This window comes from Xiphophorus maculatus, chromosome 3, assembly GCF_002775205.1.
Source record: "Xiphophorus maculatus strain JP 163 A chromosome 3, X_maculatus-5.0-male, whole genome shotgun sequence".
NCBI classification, from domain to species: Eukaryota; Metazoa; Chordata; class Actinopteri; order Cyprinodontiformes; family Poeciliidae; genus Xiphophorus; species Xiphophorus maculatus.
Window position 1 is genome coordinate 1,783,192 of NC_036445.1, and position 18,782 is coordinate 1,801,973.

Here is an 18,782-nt window from a genome sequence, read left to right on the forward strand (position 1 = left end):
TTTTAAATTATAAATGACTGTTTTGATCAATTACTCAAACCAAATACTTCAGCGAATTATATTTATATAAATTAGTTTCATTTTGGCACTTAAAATACCAACTTTCCACATAACTTGTTTGTGTGATTATGCAATTTTTAGATGTTAAATAATTGTGGGTTTTTTTATTTTTATCTTTGAGTAGACGTTTTACCAAATGTTTTGTACTTTTGCGTTGTTTCTTGACGGCTACTTTTTATTTTTTTACTTTGGAGTAAAAATATGTTGAGGTTTTCTACTTTACCTTGACTATAAGTGATTTATTTAGGGGTATCAGAATAAAGAGGTTTGGCTTTGAATGCATGCCAGTCTCATCTTGAGGCTGCACCGTGACAAAATCTGGGAATGCTCCATCATTTTTGCAAATCACTGCAGGTGCAAAAAAAAAGCATCTAGAGTGGGTCTGTTTGTTTTTACAGAATTAGCCTTGGCACGAGGGCGAAACCGGGTGCCATGATGTCATTTTGCAGAGTAACCGACTGAGTGAGCAGCGTGAAACGCGTGTAAACGGATGAAAACACGCACAAACAAACGAAGAAAGAAAAAAGAAAAAAAAACAAGGAGGCGGACGAGTCAATCAGCGCGTCTTGAGCTGACAGCTGTGTGGTGACGGCGGGACTGAGTCTCTGCTGCGTTTGGAGCCTGAGTCAGAGTGGAGGAGAAAAGAGCCAGGGCAGCAGGAGAGAGGGAAGAAGGACGCAGTGTGGGCGGGTTAAGAAACGCCGAGAGGGAGGGCACGTCAGCGTAACATTCCCACCGCTTTTCTTCGTCCTGCCGAGTGGGAAAAACAAGGACGTCCGCCGCTCTGCCTTTCCTCCCCACATTTCATCCCTGATAACCCCACCTGAGCGTCCTTTCTCGAACAGCATCCGGCCGCTTCCGTCTCCATCCTCCCGCACCTCGGAGGCTAAGCCCTGGGTTTGTTGTCAGCCTCCGGGAGCCGAGCTGATCTGAACCGAACCGAACCGAGTGTTAGGGGCGTGAGAGGCGGATGCTGCGAGTGTAGAGGCAGGGTACCAACCAGGAGCATCACCGCACTCAGAACGGTAACATCCCACATTTTTTCCTGCATTGTAACCCACCATTTCTGCGGCGTTTCCTCCTAATGCCGTTTTACGCATCCACGTACGCACCGCTGGAAATGTATGTCAGATAATTGTCGCATAGCATGTTTGTTATTCTGAATGTGTGTAGTCATCTTTACAGTAAAAAAACACACAAAATTAGATTATTTTATCACGTTCGCAAGCCTAAATGTTCCCATCAGCCTAAACAAACCATGAGGGGTAACCGTGATAAAACACGCAGCCCTGCCACATGCAGAACGTTCCCCACTCATGACCAGGTATATTTATATATGTGTGTGTGATACTATTCTGGGCTGCATGTCAGGGCGGCATAATGCTGAAATTCTCCTGGATTACAGCTCCAGTCATGCAACTCTGAATTTAGTTTTGCAGCTCTCATCCTTGTCACTTTAATGGTGATTTATTGGACAGACAACAGCAATGTGAAACCCCCTCCGTCCCCCCAAAGTGCCATCTGAAATGCCTGATCTGCTTGTTGCTACTGTACTGTCCCCTCCACTGCTGATCTGTTGTTGATGCATGAACTGTACCCCTCCTTCCCTCCCTTCCTCCTCCTCATTCTCTTCTCTATTCTCCTTCCTCACCCCCACCCTCTTATCCTCCCCTCTTTCCTCCTTCAGATGGACAGAATGAATTTTCTCTCCTTCCTCCTCCTTTGCTTGACTTCGGTTGCCAATTGCAACAAAGGTCAGTTTCAATTCCTTTTTTTTCTGTTTCTGTTTTTGACTGTGAAGTGTGGGAATGAAGGTTTTGCATTGCCATAGAAACACACAGACCTGTCAGGTGGGGTGGGGGGTATTTTTCCAAGCAGAGTCATGAACCCAGTGACTTACTTATGTATAGCTTCAATTCCTCATGCATAACCAGGTGCATACATAAACATCTTTGCATCTTTTGCATGTGCCCTTTCCGTCTGTGGTGTGACTCGGAGATGATGGATCCACTTCCCATATTTCTCATAGAATCTGGTTCAGGATCATTGTTTCACTAGCTGTGTTTCCATTAACCATAAAATTGCACAAATTAAAAGTATACTAATAAATTTGCTTAATAGAAATATGCCAATTTCGGGGGGAAAAAACTCACGCAAAAATATTTTTGTGCTAGGATGAGGTGTTTTCCAGCCATGTGGAAATGGTTGTAGAACCCAAAACTGCAATGGAAACAATTTTATTTTTCGTGTCATGCAAGTCATGTGATGAACAGCCGGATGTTACTACTGGCGAAAACGTGGAAGAAGACGACAGGAAGTAGTAGGAAGATTATGGCGCTTTTTTAAAACAAAAAACAGTTAAGATAATTCATATGGCATTTAATTTCATTTCTTACTTAATGGAAACACTTCACATTTGCAAAATTGTGTTGTTGTTTTTTTTTTTTTACACCAGCAAAATATTGACAAAGATTTGCCCACATTTGTAATAGAAACGTCTAATTCAAGCTATTGTCACTAGCTGCTTTTCTACTAACCATAACATTGAGAAAATTGAAAGTACGAAAGTAAATTTGTATAATGAAAACACGCCAATTTCAGAAAAAAGGGATGAGGTGGTTTTTCAGCGAAACTGCAACGGAAGCACTTTTTCCGTGTCATAGGAGTCATGTGATCAACATCCATGTTAGTACTGGCGATGAAGAAGACTACAGGAAGTAGGAGGATGATGAGTTATTGAATAAATGAGTAATCAGGCTTTTTCAGTTGTGATTTTATTTTAATTTCCTATTTAATGGAAACACGGCAATTGCGAAATTGTGTTTTTTCGACATTAGCGTAGTATTGACAAAAATTTTGAATTCAAATGCAGTTCCTGTTTCACTTGCTGCATTTCCATTAAAGTAAAATTGAGAGTACGAAAATAAATTCGTTCGAAGTCACCAATTTAAAAAACAACAACAAAAAACAACAACTCACCTTCTGAGTTTAAAAAAAGAAGTGTTTTTTTTTCAGTTGTATCGAAACGCAACTGAAAATCGTGAAGACTCGTGTGACGTCTTCACGTCACAAGAGTCACGTGATCAACAGCCGGCACTACTACTGGCGAAGAGGACGAATAAGACTCCAGGAAGTAGTAGGAGGATGATGGTTTGTTTTTGTTTTGTGTCGTTTTTCCCCCCGAAAATGTTCGTAAAAAATTGTTTCATTCGAACACGTTGAATCCATAGCTATTCTGTAAAGTCACCGATTACGATTTCCCCCAAACGTCGCATATATACAGGTAGCGGCTTCCAACAGACGCTAACGTCTCTGATAATTAGCGCCAGCTCCATGTTTGAATTATGAATATATGTCATGTAAGTGTTTACATCCGTCGCTGCCATATTTTTTAATGTCTTATCAGCTTATTCAAAACAGCGCAATTGTGAAATCATTGTGTTTTTCTTTTTCGACATTAGCAGAATATGGACAAAGATTTGCGCACATTTGTAATTGAGCTAGTGATTGTCATGCCGAGGGGGAGGCGGATGAAACTGACACAGCCGTGCAGCAGAGGGAAGATAAGGAGGGAGAGGTGGTACGTGAGATCAGGTGACAGCGGGGAGGGAGGATGCAGGGCCTGGTGTGTGCGGGTGTGAAGAGGTCAAATGAGGAGGGGTTGACGGGTGAGAGCCGCGGCCTGATGGATAGGGTGGCAGAAAGAGGAGCAGTGCCAAGGGGGACAGACAGAGAGATGGAGCGAGATGCCTCTCAATCTGTAATCCCGAATGTAATCCACAGGCCTGATGCTCAGATTAATGCTAGCAGCGAGGGGCTGGGGGAGGGAGGAGAGGAAGATGAGCAGAGGGGGACAGAGGGCATGAGATAAATGACCGAAAAAGAAACACACAAGCTGGGGCTTGGAAACAGAGGAGGTGGAGGGGAAGATGAATTACTGTGATTATGCCTGGGTGTTGATGGCAACTAATTTTTGGTGCCAGATAGACATTTTTCCAGTTGAAAACTGGCAGGGATGCATAGCTCTATGAGAGTTTTTTTTTTTTCCTCTCTCAAATGTATGTACAAAGTGAAAAACAAATATTTAGACGATTAAGAATTTTGCTTGGTTTTAAGGAGGCAGTATTGTGCAAAATTGACTTTTTTTTTTTAGTTTTACATAATTTTATGACGTAAAAGAGACAGAAACCCAATTGCAAGGCGCTAAATTACAAAGTCAAACGTCTTCTACGTTATTTTTGATATATATATATTTACAACCTCTGATGTTGCGTTATAAAATGGCAATATGTGCCTGGAAAACACTTAATACTGCCCCTTTAAAGTTGTTTAAATAAGGGTTTACGGCCCACATTTTTCACTACTGATACCGATATCTGGGGTTGCTTATCGGCTGAAACTGAGTCGATGTAAAAAATATGGTGCTGAATTAGCTCAAAATGTTCCTTTTTTAAACACAGACATAAATGTACCGAAGAACAAATTTATTTGATAACTCATGATGATGAGAAAGAAAGAAAGTGAAAAGCAAAGTGTAGATTAGTAGTAACCAATATATAATTGGTATAATAATTCCTCATATTATTTAGTAATAGGCTAATAATGACTAAATATTATTAGTCATTATTATGGCTACAAAAAATTGCCATTTTTTGGCTACAATGGCCAAAAAATGTTTTCAAAGTACTTTTAAAACATTTCTGAATCATTTTAAATTGTAGTCCATAATTTATAAACCACAATCATGGATAATGTCCTTTAAAGTAATATAAAACAGAAAAATACTGCAGCTTTAATCTGTATATCTCTTAAGTTATCCATATGTGCAAAAGAAAAGGAGCTGCAGGTCAAAGCTGCAGTGGTATATAAATGGTGAAGACAAAGCAAACGGTATTTAAAGTACATGAATATGAAATGAATATAAAGTATATTTACAGTGCCTGGTAAAGGAGAGGTTGCATAAAGAAATACCTTTTTTCAAGCTGTTTTTCAGCAGCGATATAAAAATACATATTTAAATTCAGCAGCAGGCTTTGGTGCTTTAAGGCGAAGAGAATTCAAATGATCCTTGGCTCTCTGTGTTTGAAGTTAAAGAAGTTTGATCAGATTCACAACCAGAAGCATTTTTAAATTTATTTTCATTTTCCTCTCGGTGGCTCTGAGACTGAAAAATTTGTTCCAGTTTCATTTTCTCGAAAATTCACTGTGGCGACAATAAAGAAAAACATCTTGTGCTTGTGTCTGATTTCAAAATCTGCAGCCTCTGAGTTAGGAGATCGGGGACAAGAGAAGGGAGGGAGCGCCGCCTTTTGTTTTCGCTCGTTGCTGGAGTGTAAAATCGTCATCCTTGTGGCTCATTAACTTGGCCTTTGATCAGTCAGCACCGAACAGTTTGCACAAGGATTAATAATTATTTAGCAATTAAAGGTTGGATTCTGAGAGAACCTTGGGCGTTTGATTCAGAGCCGAATATTTCTGTCTGTGTCTGATGGAAAAAAATCAGGACTGTGGAGCTGGAGGGTGCTTGAAATAAAAATGGAGGAAAAACGTCAACTGTGAACGTTATCTGACTCTCAATGGTCACACGTTACTTTCTGTGTGGGTTTTTTTTTTTTTTCACTCATGCACACTCTCACCATGTCTCTCCCCCATAATTGACTGTTAAAAATAGATGCATTGGTTCCTTGTAATTGCTCCATTTAACCCAAAGCCTGTTCGGTCTTCTCTCTCAGCCAATAAGCACAAGCCATGGATTGAGACAGAGTACCAGGGGATTGTCATGGAGAACGACAACACCGTGCTGCTCAATCCCCCTCTCTTCGCCCTGGACAAAGACGCTCCGCTTCACTACGCTGGTAACACCGGCTGCATCCATCAAAACACAGCTGATTTTTATACATACACCGTAGAAAAAAAGACTCATAGCTTTTTTTTTATCGGTATCTAACATCTGACAAATTTCCCCCTGTTTTAGGTCAGTTATAATTTTAAGAAATTAGATAATTAGGAATGTTAATATACATTTCCTTGTAAACTGTATGACTTGTGTCTAGAACTGATATAATTAATTGCATTAATTGTAATGAAAAAATTATTGAAATAATTCTCAACCAATTTAGAAATTGACTAATGATTAACTAGAGTATGCAGACTCTAAAAATGACATTTGCTGAAAGAATGACATTCAGAGCAGTAATTAAGCTAACTGTACTAAAAATGTACATTTTGCATTAAAGATAATAAAAACTATAAATATGTTCTACCCAAAACTCCTCAAGTGGCATAGAAAATCTCTTATTAAGCACCTTTTGCTATCCAATAATTGATCACTTAAACCAAAGAATAATCAATAGTTTGGCCTTAAACTATATAGATGTTAAGTCAAGCAGAAAGGTCTGACCTTTTTACATGTTGATGTTGGAAGTATTTTTTTTTTATCTGCAGGCTCATCCTTTGCTACAAATGATTAAGCATGCATTAAATGAAAGTTAGATTTTTCCATTTTAGGCAAGAAAATGTTTCCTTTCTTATTTAAAAAGGAAATTGAATTATTTATTTATCTGCATCTTTTAATGTACTTCTAACATTGGAAATGAAAAATCAGCAGAATGTGCCATTTCTTCATGCGATTAATTATATGAGAATAGTCGATTACTAAAATAATTGTTCATTGCAGCTCTGCTAGTGTCAGAGTTTTCTTCCACAAGCTTCTCACAGTATTTTGCTTAAGTTCTGGTCCATTTCTCCTGACAGAACCATTGTAACTCAGTCAGGCCTGTAGGTTTTTTACAGGACTTCCTGATGGCCACTCGCTAGCATTAACATTGCTGCTATGCTAAGTGTCCCATTTGAGTCCAAGCTTCATATTTCTGCCTGATGTCGAGATGTTGCCTCTTATTTGCATACAGTCTTATTTCCTCATCATGGCTTCTGTTTTACAAAGTGCATCTATCCTTCCTGCAGCATAATAGCCTCACGACATGATGCTGCCACACCTGTACTTAACAGCTCAGGTGACGTTCTTAGGCTTGTCGTCTTTCCTCCTTTTCTTCCAGATGGAAGGATGGAGATTAAGTTCAAAGACCTAAACTTCACTTTTGTCAAATCATAGAATTTATCTGCAAAAAAATAAATATATACATAATTTTTTTGCCCCTAAATGCATTTGCAAACTGTAATCTGGCTTCTTCTTCACTGAGTGGCCTAACCTTTGGTTTGGGTTGATAAACACATTCAAACCAGAACAAGTTCACAACTTCACACAGCCCGTCTCCGTATGATGGCTGAACATTCCCGTGGCGTTTATAGTCGGATATACATTACATTAATCTATTAGATCTATTAATGTAGCGTTTTCAGGCTTCTGGAAACTGGACCCCACATTTCTCTTACTGATATTTTGCCTGATTCACTTTGATTTTTCTGAGAGATTGCACATTGTGTTTGAAGTGTAGCCTTAAACCGGACCCAGAGTTGTGCCTCCATTTAACTCAAATGTTGTGAAATAACATTTCAACTGCTTCTGCAAACTTAAATGCAAATCAGTCATGCTATATTTAAACTTGTCAATTTGAAGAAGGTAATAAAACAGGTAATAAAATATTCTTTAAAAAAATCTCTTGTAATAATTTTGGTAATCTTTGTCGATAACAAGGATAATCAAACAGAAATTTTAAATCTGATTTAATGTAAGAAGGTTAAGAAGGTTATTTTACTTGTTCATTGCAAATAAAATAATACATCAGATCATTTGTTTGACTAGCCAAACACCAAGACAAAGAAATCATGTAATTTTTATTCAAATTGCTCAATGATGTTTTAGTCATGTGACTGCACTAATGATGCAGCTTGTTTTTACTGGATTGCTTTCAGCTTTCAGTAGTAAATGACACGCTCATTTATTTTTTCATTTGGAGCTATAATACCACTCACAGCCACCAGCAATATTTCCCTAAAGGCTCCCTAAATAATAAAGGCAATGTGTTCAGTCAAAGAGTCCACTATTTTTAGCCCATCATGGTGTAATTCAAGCCTTTGCAGCAGGAGCAATCAGCAAGCGCTGTGCCTTTCTGCAGCCTGATGAAATAAGGTGATCATGTTTGCACTCTGAGTCCTGGAAATAACCATGTTGAGTCAAATTATGAAAGATCAACTTGAATTACTCTGGAATATATTGAGCCAATGTCAAAACGGAAGAGGAAATTAGCTGTTTGAGCACGAACCTTTGACTTTCGTCAACCGATAGGGATCTGCTGCTATTCTGAGGATTTTTATTTTCAGTAACTCTTGCAGTCTTATTCAATGTGTGTGATAAAAGACGTTTGAGATAAATGGGTGCATAGAGGCATTTCTAGATATCAGTGTCCTCAAAATCACATTAGATATAATCGCTTCAGTTTTTCAATAATAGAAACATGTTCAGTGGTTATGATACTTCATTGGAGAATTTAGTGGCTTGAATTTAAATTATGCTTCCTGGGGTTTATTGTTATTTTTTTATCAAAAACTAAAAAAGAAACCGTTACAAAGTACATGGATGCTTCATTTTTTCCCTTTGTTTAACAAGTAGGAAGAGGAGCAACAAAACAGAGGAAAATGTTCTTTGTCAGTAACATGAGTGGGTCTAAAAAGAAAGATCCCTCAGAGACTTTAAGTCTTTTCAGAGATAAACAGGGATTCTCCGTTCTTTGAAGGACTGCATCGCTTAATAATTTAGCTGTTTCAGAGAAAAACCTTCTTCCCACAGTCAAAGTCTGACACCAGAAAATGCATCAGTCTGTGAGGTTTTAGCTTGGCTTCCTTGTTTTGTGATCATGAATTAACTAAATCATATGGCATCTCAATTGCACAATTCCACATTAAAAAACTATAATAGTAATAATTTTGCTGCGTTTATTCAGTGGCAAGAACAAAATTCTTGATTAGCTGCACCTCAACTTATTCCTGTAAAATAACTAAAACTGAAGCATTTATCATGTATATATTTGTTATTTTTTTAAGTTAATCAGAACAGCACCGAACTAAAATAAATAAATAAATACAATTATAAGAAACCACGTAAATGAAAGAGATGCTAAACCTGAAAGTTTAAACATATGAATAAAAATGATAGCATACATTATTTACCCTTATGATAACCATTATTGTTTTCAGTTTTGGTTAAACGAGCCAACATTTTCTCAGGTTATGTGGTGACACTGAAATATAAAGTTGTGTCACCACATAACCAGACACAGCCTTTCTAACCAGCATGTGGCTGTGATCCTCTTAAAGTAGGAATAAAACCAGAAGCAGCTTTAATGGCAAGATAACGTTCAAAAATAAGGAATTTGACTTCAAAACTCTCACAGACTTTATAAACAGATCAACCTTAGAAGAAATTAAATGAAGGACAAAATGAAAAGTATTTACTTATATGTGTTTGTACAGGGCTGAAACAATTATTTGAAATAATCATAATGAATTGATTATTGACTAATAATCAACTAATTTAGCCTGATTTATTGTTGTTACTGGAGTATACACTCAAGAAAATGAAAGAGCAACATATTTAGAGCAGTAATTAAGCCAAAACTGTACAAAAATACAAACAATTTGCATTTAAAATAAAAAAATAGTAAATATGTTCTACCTAGAAGTTTTCCTGTGTCCTAGTTTTAGCTTCACTTGGTTCGAATTCAAAAAGAAAATCACATATTAAGCAACTTTTCTATCCAGTTGTTAATCAGTTAATCCATAAACTAATCAACAGACCAGTCGTTCACTGTATTGATGTTAAGTCAAACAGAGGAGTCTCAGCCTTTCACATGTTGATAGTTGAAGTGTTTTTTAGATGAAGAAGTGTTTTTGCTCCAATTATTGCATTTTAGGCATTTCTTATTTAAAAGCCTTATTATTTGTTTATGTGCATCTTTTAATGTCTTTACAATATTGTATAAAAAGGCCTCAGTGGTTAAATTAACATTTTTTCTATCCAGTTAATCATCACAATAAATGATAATTATAATAATTGTTAGTCGCAACCCTAGACAGACATTTTTTATTATAGAAAAGAAAAAATGAAAGGCAGGTTTTCATATAGGATTATTTTGCAGAGGAGCTGATTACTGAGGATGTAAGTTGTTCATTGTGTTTAGGGGAAGAATCTGACTTTGTGGTGGCTGGTTTGTGCAGTTAGTCCTCTGTAAATAGGGGAAGCATGTAGATTTTGAATAGAAAGAGGCCCAAGAACAGAGCCTGGAAGGATCCGTTCTCTGTTGGCTTCGATTCATAATTGGAAAATGACACAAAGTCGTTCTAGTTTGCCAAGTAAAATCAGAACTAATCTAGAACAGCGCCAGACAATCCCATCCATTTTTCTAGCTAATCAGTGTTTCATTATCAACTGGGTCAAAATCAGTAAGATCCAGTAATTCCAAAACAAAGGTTAGAGATGTGTCATTTAAACCTTTTCCAATAGGTTTCTGCCATGTTGTAAATACAGAAATAGCAAATAAACTGCTTTGCTATTAAAATATAAAATGGCTTTCTAAATGACTTTGTTTGCAGTTTGATGAATGCTGACAATTAATCGCTAGACATTTTTTCTCCATCTTTTAAGCTATTTATTGGTATGTCGCATGCACATATTTTGCACAAATATAAAACAATTTGCCTGATTGAATGGACCCACAGAGTGCTTTATAAATCATGAGAAAATCAACACTCGTTAGTCAGAAGGAGGCCAGGTTGTGTTACAATAATCAGGACAAAATAATAAAACAAGAAACCAAGATTGAGTTCTTTTGAATCAAAGGTTTTTTAATTAACCTTGATGTTCATATAACGGCATGTTTAATTCATTTTTATTAATATTCTCAACCCAGGTGAAATCTGTGGCTTCCGGGTTCACAATGGCCCCTCGGGCTCCGGTTCCGTCCAGTTTGAAGCTGTGGTTCTGGACCGCTCCACCGGCGAGGGTCTGGTCCGGTCCAAAGAGCCGCTGGACTGTGAGAGCCAGCGGGAGCACAGCTTCACCATCCAGGCCTACGACTGCGGAGAGGGACCCGATGGCGTCAACAGCAAGAAATCCCACAAGTTAGTCACAATGTTTCCATTTTTAAATAACAGCAGCCAGTAGACTCATCAAGCTGTGTCAAACTGAAGGCCCGGGGGCCAAACCCGGCCCGCCGTGGCGTTTTAGGTGGCCCTCTAAACTCCAGAGAGATGCATAAATAGGATCTTCAGGATAACTACTGTGTGCTTAAATATGATCTTATCAATGAAAGTAAAGCGATTTTTATCTGTTTACCACCAAGTTGCATCAGTAAATCCCTCCAGATTTTTTACAATTCTACGATTGTGGAAATTCTCAAAGTTTTATCTCTAAGTTTTATCTCTAATTTCGGGCTAATGCATAATTATGAGTTTATTGCAGATTTTCCACAAAAATTGCCAAAAATATTTGGTTTAAGTGACGCTAACTTCCACCTGCTAATTAATCAATTAATTGCATGATAAATTAAAATGAGTTAAAATATGTTTATTCTGTTTATAGGGACTTCATAATCAGTTCTATTTATGGTTTCTGTCGTATTTTTAAAATTATTTTTGGTTGTTGTTTTATTTTGGATATTTATTTATTGAACTTGCATTATTATGCCATTATTAATATTTTACTTTAAAATGGTATCAATATTATCAAATGTGTAATTGTGACAGGCCTACTACTACACTGCAGCCTCAGCCTTACTTGATATCAAGATATAGTTCATGATCAATACGGCGAGTCACCAAATGTCACATTTACTGCCACTCATTAGCACAAAAATCACAAAATTAGCCTCACAAAATCACTGATTTTGATTGCCAATAAAATCTTAAAAACAATTATGAAATCCTAGAGGGCCTGATCAATTTAAAAAGATGTTCAATAATATTTAATTCTCAGAAGAACTTATCAAATGCAGAGGTAGCTACTTATCAATATTTCAACAATTTGTTATTGGATCTTTTCCATACATTTTGCCACATCGGCCCCTTTGAGAGCATTTTGTGACGTTGATATGGCCCTAAATGAAAACGAGTTTAACGCCCCTACTGGGCTGAAACGATTAATCAGATTAACCGTCAACAAATTTAGCAATCAGCTTATTGCTAACTGGAGTATTAAGACTCAAAAAAGGCCGTTTATGGAAAAGAACAACATATTCAGAGTAGTAATTAAGCCAAAGCTGTGGAAAAAATGTATACATTTTACAATTCAGATAAAAAGACCTTCGTCTGTAAATATGTTTTAGCCAAAACTCCTCAAGGGCAGTTTTAGCTTCACCTGGTCCAGACTTACTAAAGAAATGTTGTTATTGCGTTTTATGCAGTAAAATGTTTTTGGGTTTTTTTCAAAAAAAGAATTGAACTATTTGTTTATTTGCATCTTTTAATGTATTTCTAATATTGTATAAAAATGGCTCAAATGTTTAAATGAAAAATTAGTTGAATGTGACATTTTTATACAATTAAACATTAAAATTATCGATAGATTAATGAATTACCAAGATATTTGTTAGAATAATGTTACATCCCCGCTGTAGTGATATCAACCCTCATCTCTCTGCTTCCCTTCTTCCTCTCCCTTAGGGCCACGGTTCATGTTCGTGTGAACGATGTCAACGAGTTTTCCCCAGTGTTTGTGGAGCGTCGCTACGAGGCTTCGGTCCCAGAGGGCCGTCTGTTTGACAGGATCGTGCGGGTCGAGGCTCTGGATGCCGACTGCTCCCCGCAGTACAGCCAGATCTGCTTCTATGACATCATCACTCCCAACGTGCCCTTCGCCATCGACAACGACGGTGAGATGGTTCACGTCCTGCACGCTGTACTAGGAGAGCATAACTGATCACACATTCGATCAGCCTACAACCGCGACTTTGAATGTAGTTTACCATGTTAGTGCTTCATTTGGAAAGAAAATGATGCATGGCTTTCACTAGAGCTGAAACGATTAATTGTGATTAATCGTTTATGGAAATAACCGTAAACTAATTTAGTAACCAATTAATTATTAACCGGAATATTCAGGCTCATAAAACTGTATTTGCTACAGAAATAATATGCTTAGGGCAGTAATTAAGCCAAAACTGTACAAAAATCTAAACATTTTAAATTTAAGATAAAAAAAGTATTCTACATGTAAACAAGTTCCATACAAAAAGTTTAAGCTTCATCCTGTTCACATTCTGTAAATACATCTCCTATTGCTCACCTTTTCCTATTCAATTATTAATCAATCAATTAAAAAAAAAGATCAGCAGATTAGTCCTACACTGCATTGTTGTTTATTCAAGCAGAAAGGTTTGAGCTTTTTACATGTTGATGTTGTTAGATTTTTTTGTTGTAGATGTATCCTTTTCCACAAATTATCAAGCAACACTAAAGGACTGCTGTTTTCTTATGTAAAAAATCAATTGAATTATTTGTTTATTTGCATGTTTTAATGTATTTCTGATATTGTTTAGAAAGGCTGAAATGGTTACATGAAAAATCTGCAGAATGTGCCAATTTGTTTTAATCCGATTAATCATCAGAACAATTGATAGATTCAACAATTACTAAAATAATCGTCGGTTGCAGCCCCACTTTTCACTTTTTGTTTGACAAGATATCGTCAATCTCAATTGAGCCCTTTTTATTAAAACAACCCTAAATAAAGTTTAATTAAACCAAACTGCCTTCAAAAATCACCTAATTGGTGCAAATAGTTTCAAGTTGTGGAGAAGTTAAAACATTTTTTGACATTCTTAACCAAAAATAGTAAAAAGTTCATATTTAATCCATTTGAATGAACTGCTGCAGATTCATTCAAATGTGAGTTTTGTTGTGTTTCTCTTCCACCTTTTCACAATTCTTTGATAAACTTTTCAGTTTCCCTCAGATTGTTTGAGTGTCGGTGAACATTATGTTTTAAGTCTTGCACAGATTTAAAAAAATGGATTTAAGTCTGAACTTTGACTGGGCCATTCTGAAATCTGTATTTTTGGAGTCGTTTTGCTCCAAGTTTTCTTCCAGTATTTCACTTTACTTCCATCCATCTTCCCATCGACTCTGGCCCGTTTCTGTACTTCTGTTTTGTACTGCATGATGCTTCCAGCACCACATTTGACTATTTCCCACCACACTTAGCATTTCAATGCAGATAAACGTCAGGTCATTTCACGTCAGGTGCTTCACAGACATGTGAAGCACCTTCCTTCACATGTCTGTATGTTTTGGACTTTCTATGGTCTCAAACTGCTAAAAATATGAGAAAAAGAAACATTTTGAAGCCAAATAGATATTTCAGCAAAGTGATTCTAAACTCTGAGAACAAGCAAAGCATAAAGATCGAACAGCAGGCACTGCTGAAATATTGATTTTTATAGAGTGGTAAATTTAGGAAAATTGCAGAGACTTAAAACCTCACGTATAAAAACAAACAGTGTTGAAATAGACTTTGTGGGGGCGGACTTTGATTTCTGCATCCTCAAAGTCTCAGCTCCAGCTGTAGTGGAGAGTTATTGGTTTAATATAGCCTCCCATTTTGTTTCTGCCTCGTTAGATTCTCTGTATTTACATTCCGGTGTTGCACTCTGGGGGCTCAATCGTTCCAGTTCAGTAATGTGACCCAGCAGCTGAGGAGACCCTGTTATAGAATGACGCTGCAGAAAATGTCCAGATCTGGAAATTTTCTGCATCCTGCAAAGGATGAGTAGCTTCTTTCTGTTTTCAGACAGCAGCACAGAAATCTATTGTTCCAATTGTGCTGCATGCTTTTTATTTTTGCATCTCTCTTCTGTTTTTCTTTGTTTCTCATCTCTTCATGTCAAAGCATCTTCTTTTCCCTACCTGCTGTTTGTCAGGCAGCATGCAGAGTGCTGTCAGCCCTTCACAGATACTCACTTTGTTCACCCTTATCTATAAAAGCAGAAAAAACCCGTTTGTTTTCATCCTGCTCGATGTTATTTATCTTCCTGTTTTTTGCCCTGAAAGCGGAGCTGAAAACCCTGTTTTGACTCGGTGCACATGTGGAGCTTCAGGAGGTTTTTCACTCAGTTGAATAAGCTTGTTGTTGGCGACTAGCCCTCCATTTCTATTTCTATTTGTCTCATTAAGCCATGTCCTCTCTTTCTTTGTCGTTGCGTCTCCTAGGTAACATTAAGAACACGGAGCCTTTGGATTCGAAGCGGCAGCGTGTTCACACCTTCTGGGTGACCGCCTTCGACTGTGGGAAGAATCGCGCTCAGGCTGATGCCCAGGTTGTCGTCACAGTCAAGCCGTCCTGCAAACCCGGCTGGATCGGTAATCAACGTTGCAGGCGGCTCTTTTCTTCTGTCTCAGTTTTTATTCTGGAGTAACTCTGCGGAGGCGTCAGACGTGTGATTTGGTTGTTTCATTCAGTGATTTTTGGATGAAATTTCCACTTTGAGTTAGAAATTGTGTGGGCAGCTATTCAGCATCATCATGGTTGTATCATTAGATCATGAGCTACGTTGCAAATAGACCGTTTTAAGACTTTGTAATATTATAGGCCAATTCACTGCAAATGTTATCTGTTATCTTATCTACCTCCAATCATGCAGAATCAAATTTGGATCAGATTCAGTTTAAATAAAATTTTAAATAATGATTAGAAAAAGAAAATAGCTGTCATTTTTAGTGGATTTTATGCAGCTTGTATTTGTAGTTGAGTAAGATTTGACCTTGAGTATCAATATTCTACTCAAGTACTAGAGTGGAGTACTTTGTCCACCAGTAGCAGTATCTATCTACGGAAGCCCAGTCAGTTGCTTTGAGTCACTAACATTATAGGAATCAGTCATCTTGTGAGCATCTGGCAGCAGCGCAGAGAAATAATTTAAACAGGGAAAAACATACAGAAGAACCAGGTTGAGTGTGATTGGCCAATTAGTGAGACAGGGAGAGAGGATAGAAAATCCTAAACACTAAAACACTGAGGTAAAAGTAGAAAACTAAGGGTGCATTCACACCAACCCTGTTTAGTCCACTTTATTCGCACTCTGGCTTTTTGCTAGAAAGTCTGGTTCATTTAGGGAGGTGTGAATAAACAGTTGAATTCTGACGTAGACCAAAATAATCAAATTCTGGTCCGCCTAAAAATCCAGGTCTCGGTTCAATTAAAGACAACTGTGTTGTGGTTCGAATGCGGATGTGTATTCAAGCCGACCAGAGTGCTCCAAAAGCAGGAAGCGAACTATAACGCTGGGGCATTCTGGGTAAATACAACCAAAACTAAGACAAGAGTCTAGAGCTAACAGAAGAAATGGCTCAAAAATCCTACAACCTCTAAAATCTGACTGCATTTAATTTTTGTTTACATTTTGTGAAGAAGGAAGTTGATCTCTTTTTCAGAGGTTTTTGTGTCATGTCCTTAAGTGGTTCTTGGTGCAGCGCCCCTACAGGTGAGAAAGTGAGCAGGTTTTTCAATTAGTTTGGATCATTTGACACAGAGCAGTGCGAAAGCAAACCACAACAGCTGAAAATGCAACAAATGTTGTCAGGAGTGAAAACATCCTAAGAGTTAATGGCATTAACAGCACCTTCAATAGTTTGGCCCAGAAAAAGATATTTAACACTAAATCACCGAACCAGGAGTACTTTCTGTGGAAATACATTCAGCCAATGGCAGTAGCACCTCTGTTGATGGGTGAGTCCAGCTGAAAAACACTGGCAAAACCTGTACCTGGAAGACTTTCTATTAAAAAAGAGAATACTGAAAGGTAATGGTTGGAGTTTCTTTTTGAAAAGCTTTGATCCAGAAAGAGGCAGATTTAAACTCAGAATCACTGAGTGCCTTATTTAGAATGAAAGAACAGAGAGAGTATAAAGCTGATTTCAGCATGGCCTCAATTGATGATCCACTCTAAACTGGAGGTCAGACGTACTTTGTATGAGAACAAACGGAGAGAAAGTTATAAATGAATACAGCATTCTTGTAAACTCGCAAAGACCAAAGCGACCAATGAACCTCTTGCAGCATCTGTCAGTATGTGTTTGAAATGAAGGATGAGGGAAATATCTTGTTTGTTTTGCAAAACACCACCAGATTGTTGTTAAAAGAAGAGGTGATGAAATTCTTCACAATGCAAAAGATTCAGCAAGGCTGTCCTGACTTTTAAAATGAGCTAATATTTTTTAAATCTTTGATATCTTGTCATTTTGTTATTTTTATGTTATTGCAGCTTTTACATTTGCTGTCTGTTTTTAGACATTGCAGGCTTATGTCACTTGATTGATCTCCCATTCAGTTTAATATCAGAGTTGTGTGTTAAAATGTAAAGTTCTGATTCAGTTTTTTCTTTCTTTAAAGGATGGACGAAACGTGTGGAGTACACACCTGGGTCAGGCAGCATCCCCCTGTTCCCCAGCCTGCATCTGGAGACCTGCGAAGAAACGGTGTGGAACATCCAGGCCACCGTAGAGCTTCAAACCGGCCATATTGGGAAGGGCTGTGACAGAGACAGCTACTCTGACCGTTCTGTTCGGCGACTGTGTGGTAAGTTTTGACTTTAGACCCAAAAATCATATTCAACTGGAAGTAATTATTGATTTATTTCACATTTTGCATGTTTTTGTACTTCCATTTGGGTCTCTAAAAACAGCCAAAGTGCTTAAAAAACATACAGATGTTTTTTAGCAATAAGTTAATGCTTTTTGGTTTTTTTAAGAGCCATTTCAAAAATGAATGCAACTTCACAAATCTGCAGGCACCTAGCAAACTCAGAGGAGGCCTGGCCCGTTACCTAGCAACCCGACCGGAACTCTACCCGTCACCCAGCAACCCCAGCAGAGCTCTAGCACATTTAGTCAGCTGGTTTTACTGCAATGGCTGCTGGAAAAGACTCTACTTCAGCTTTCCGAAGACGTATAGTTGTATAATTACAGATTTTGTTGTAGCCATTGTCTCATATGAGTGTAAACGTTGAGTTGGGGGTTTGACCAGCAGCAGCTTATTTGGTTTTAAAGTGACAAGAGATTCATTCTGACAGGAATGAAATAGGTTGAATTGATCAAATTAATATCCCGTTATCTAAGGATGATTTTTGAAAAAAATGTAATGAACGTCCTAACCTGTTCAAGGAAGCATAACAGGTCACCTTTAAATAAAGAAGGAAAAATACGAAAAAAGAAATAAAAATCAAACTCTATTGAGTTGTTTTCTATTTTTTTGATTAGGTGCCGTCAGGGGCGAAGTCGATCTTCTCCCACCTCCATCTCCAGCAGCCAACTGGACCTCAGCTCTCCCCACTCTTCCTTCTTCCGATTCTTCTCTGGTCTTCTCCTTCAATGGGTCGAATCATGTGGCGGTGGTTCCCGACTCGGTTGTGTCCGCTCTGTCGGGCGACCATTTCACCCTGCAGCTGTGGATGCGTCGGGGCGGCGCCAACATCCAGCCTTCAGCCACTCAGTCTAGAGGAAATCGTAAAGAGGAGGAGACTATTGTGTGCAGCACCGTAAAGAACGGTTCGTTTAATCTCTGGGATTTGCTGTGGTTTTGAAGGTTTAACTGGGAAAGCTACTACATTTAGCCACAGCTACAAAAAGTGTCACTCATGTTCGATTTACATAAACAACCCACACTCAACCACCTTTGCTTCTGCATAGAAATTCTCATGATTCAGCTCTAAATCAAGTCAGCTCTCTTCTTTATTCTCCAAGCAATAGATCCAACAATTATCATCTCCCTTCTCTGC

The 18,782-nt window shown here is 37.9% G+C and overlaps 1 protein-coding gene across 2 annotated transcripts in view; it reads left to right on the forward strand.

Annotated features, from left to right (window-relative positions):
- The first annotated feature begins 581 nt into the window (after positions 1-581).
- The window catches only part of clstn3 (calsyntenin 3), a 37,015-nt gene continuing 18,814 nt past the window's right edge, over positions 582-18,782 (forward strand). The window contains exons 1-8 of one of the 2 annotated variants that reach the window (XM_005798751.2): positions 582-1,085; positions 1,748-1,814; positions 5,793-5,915; positions 10,926-11,136; positions 12,676-12,884; positions 15,220-15,369; positions 17,399-17,584; positions 18,265-18,552. In XM_005798751.2, the coding sequence (XP_005798808.1) occupies positions 1,748-1,814; positions 5,793-5,915; positions 10,926-11,136; positions 12,676-12,884; positions 15,220-15,369; positions 17,399-17,584; positions 18,265-18,552 (1,234 nt within the window). In that variant the 5' untranslated portion in view covers positions 582-1,085. The remainder of the gene's footprint in view (positions 1,086-1,747; positions 1,815-5,792; positions 5,916-10,925; positions 11,137-12,675; positions 12,885-15,219; positions 15,370-17,398; positions 17,585-18,264; positions 18,553-18,782) is intronic. The other variant, XM_023330942.1, reaches the window with a different exon arrangement.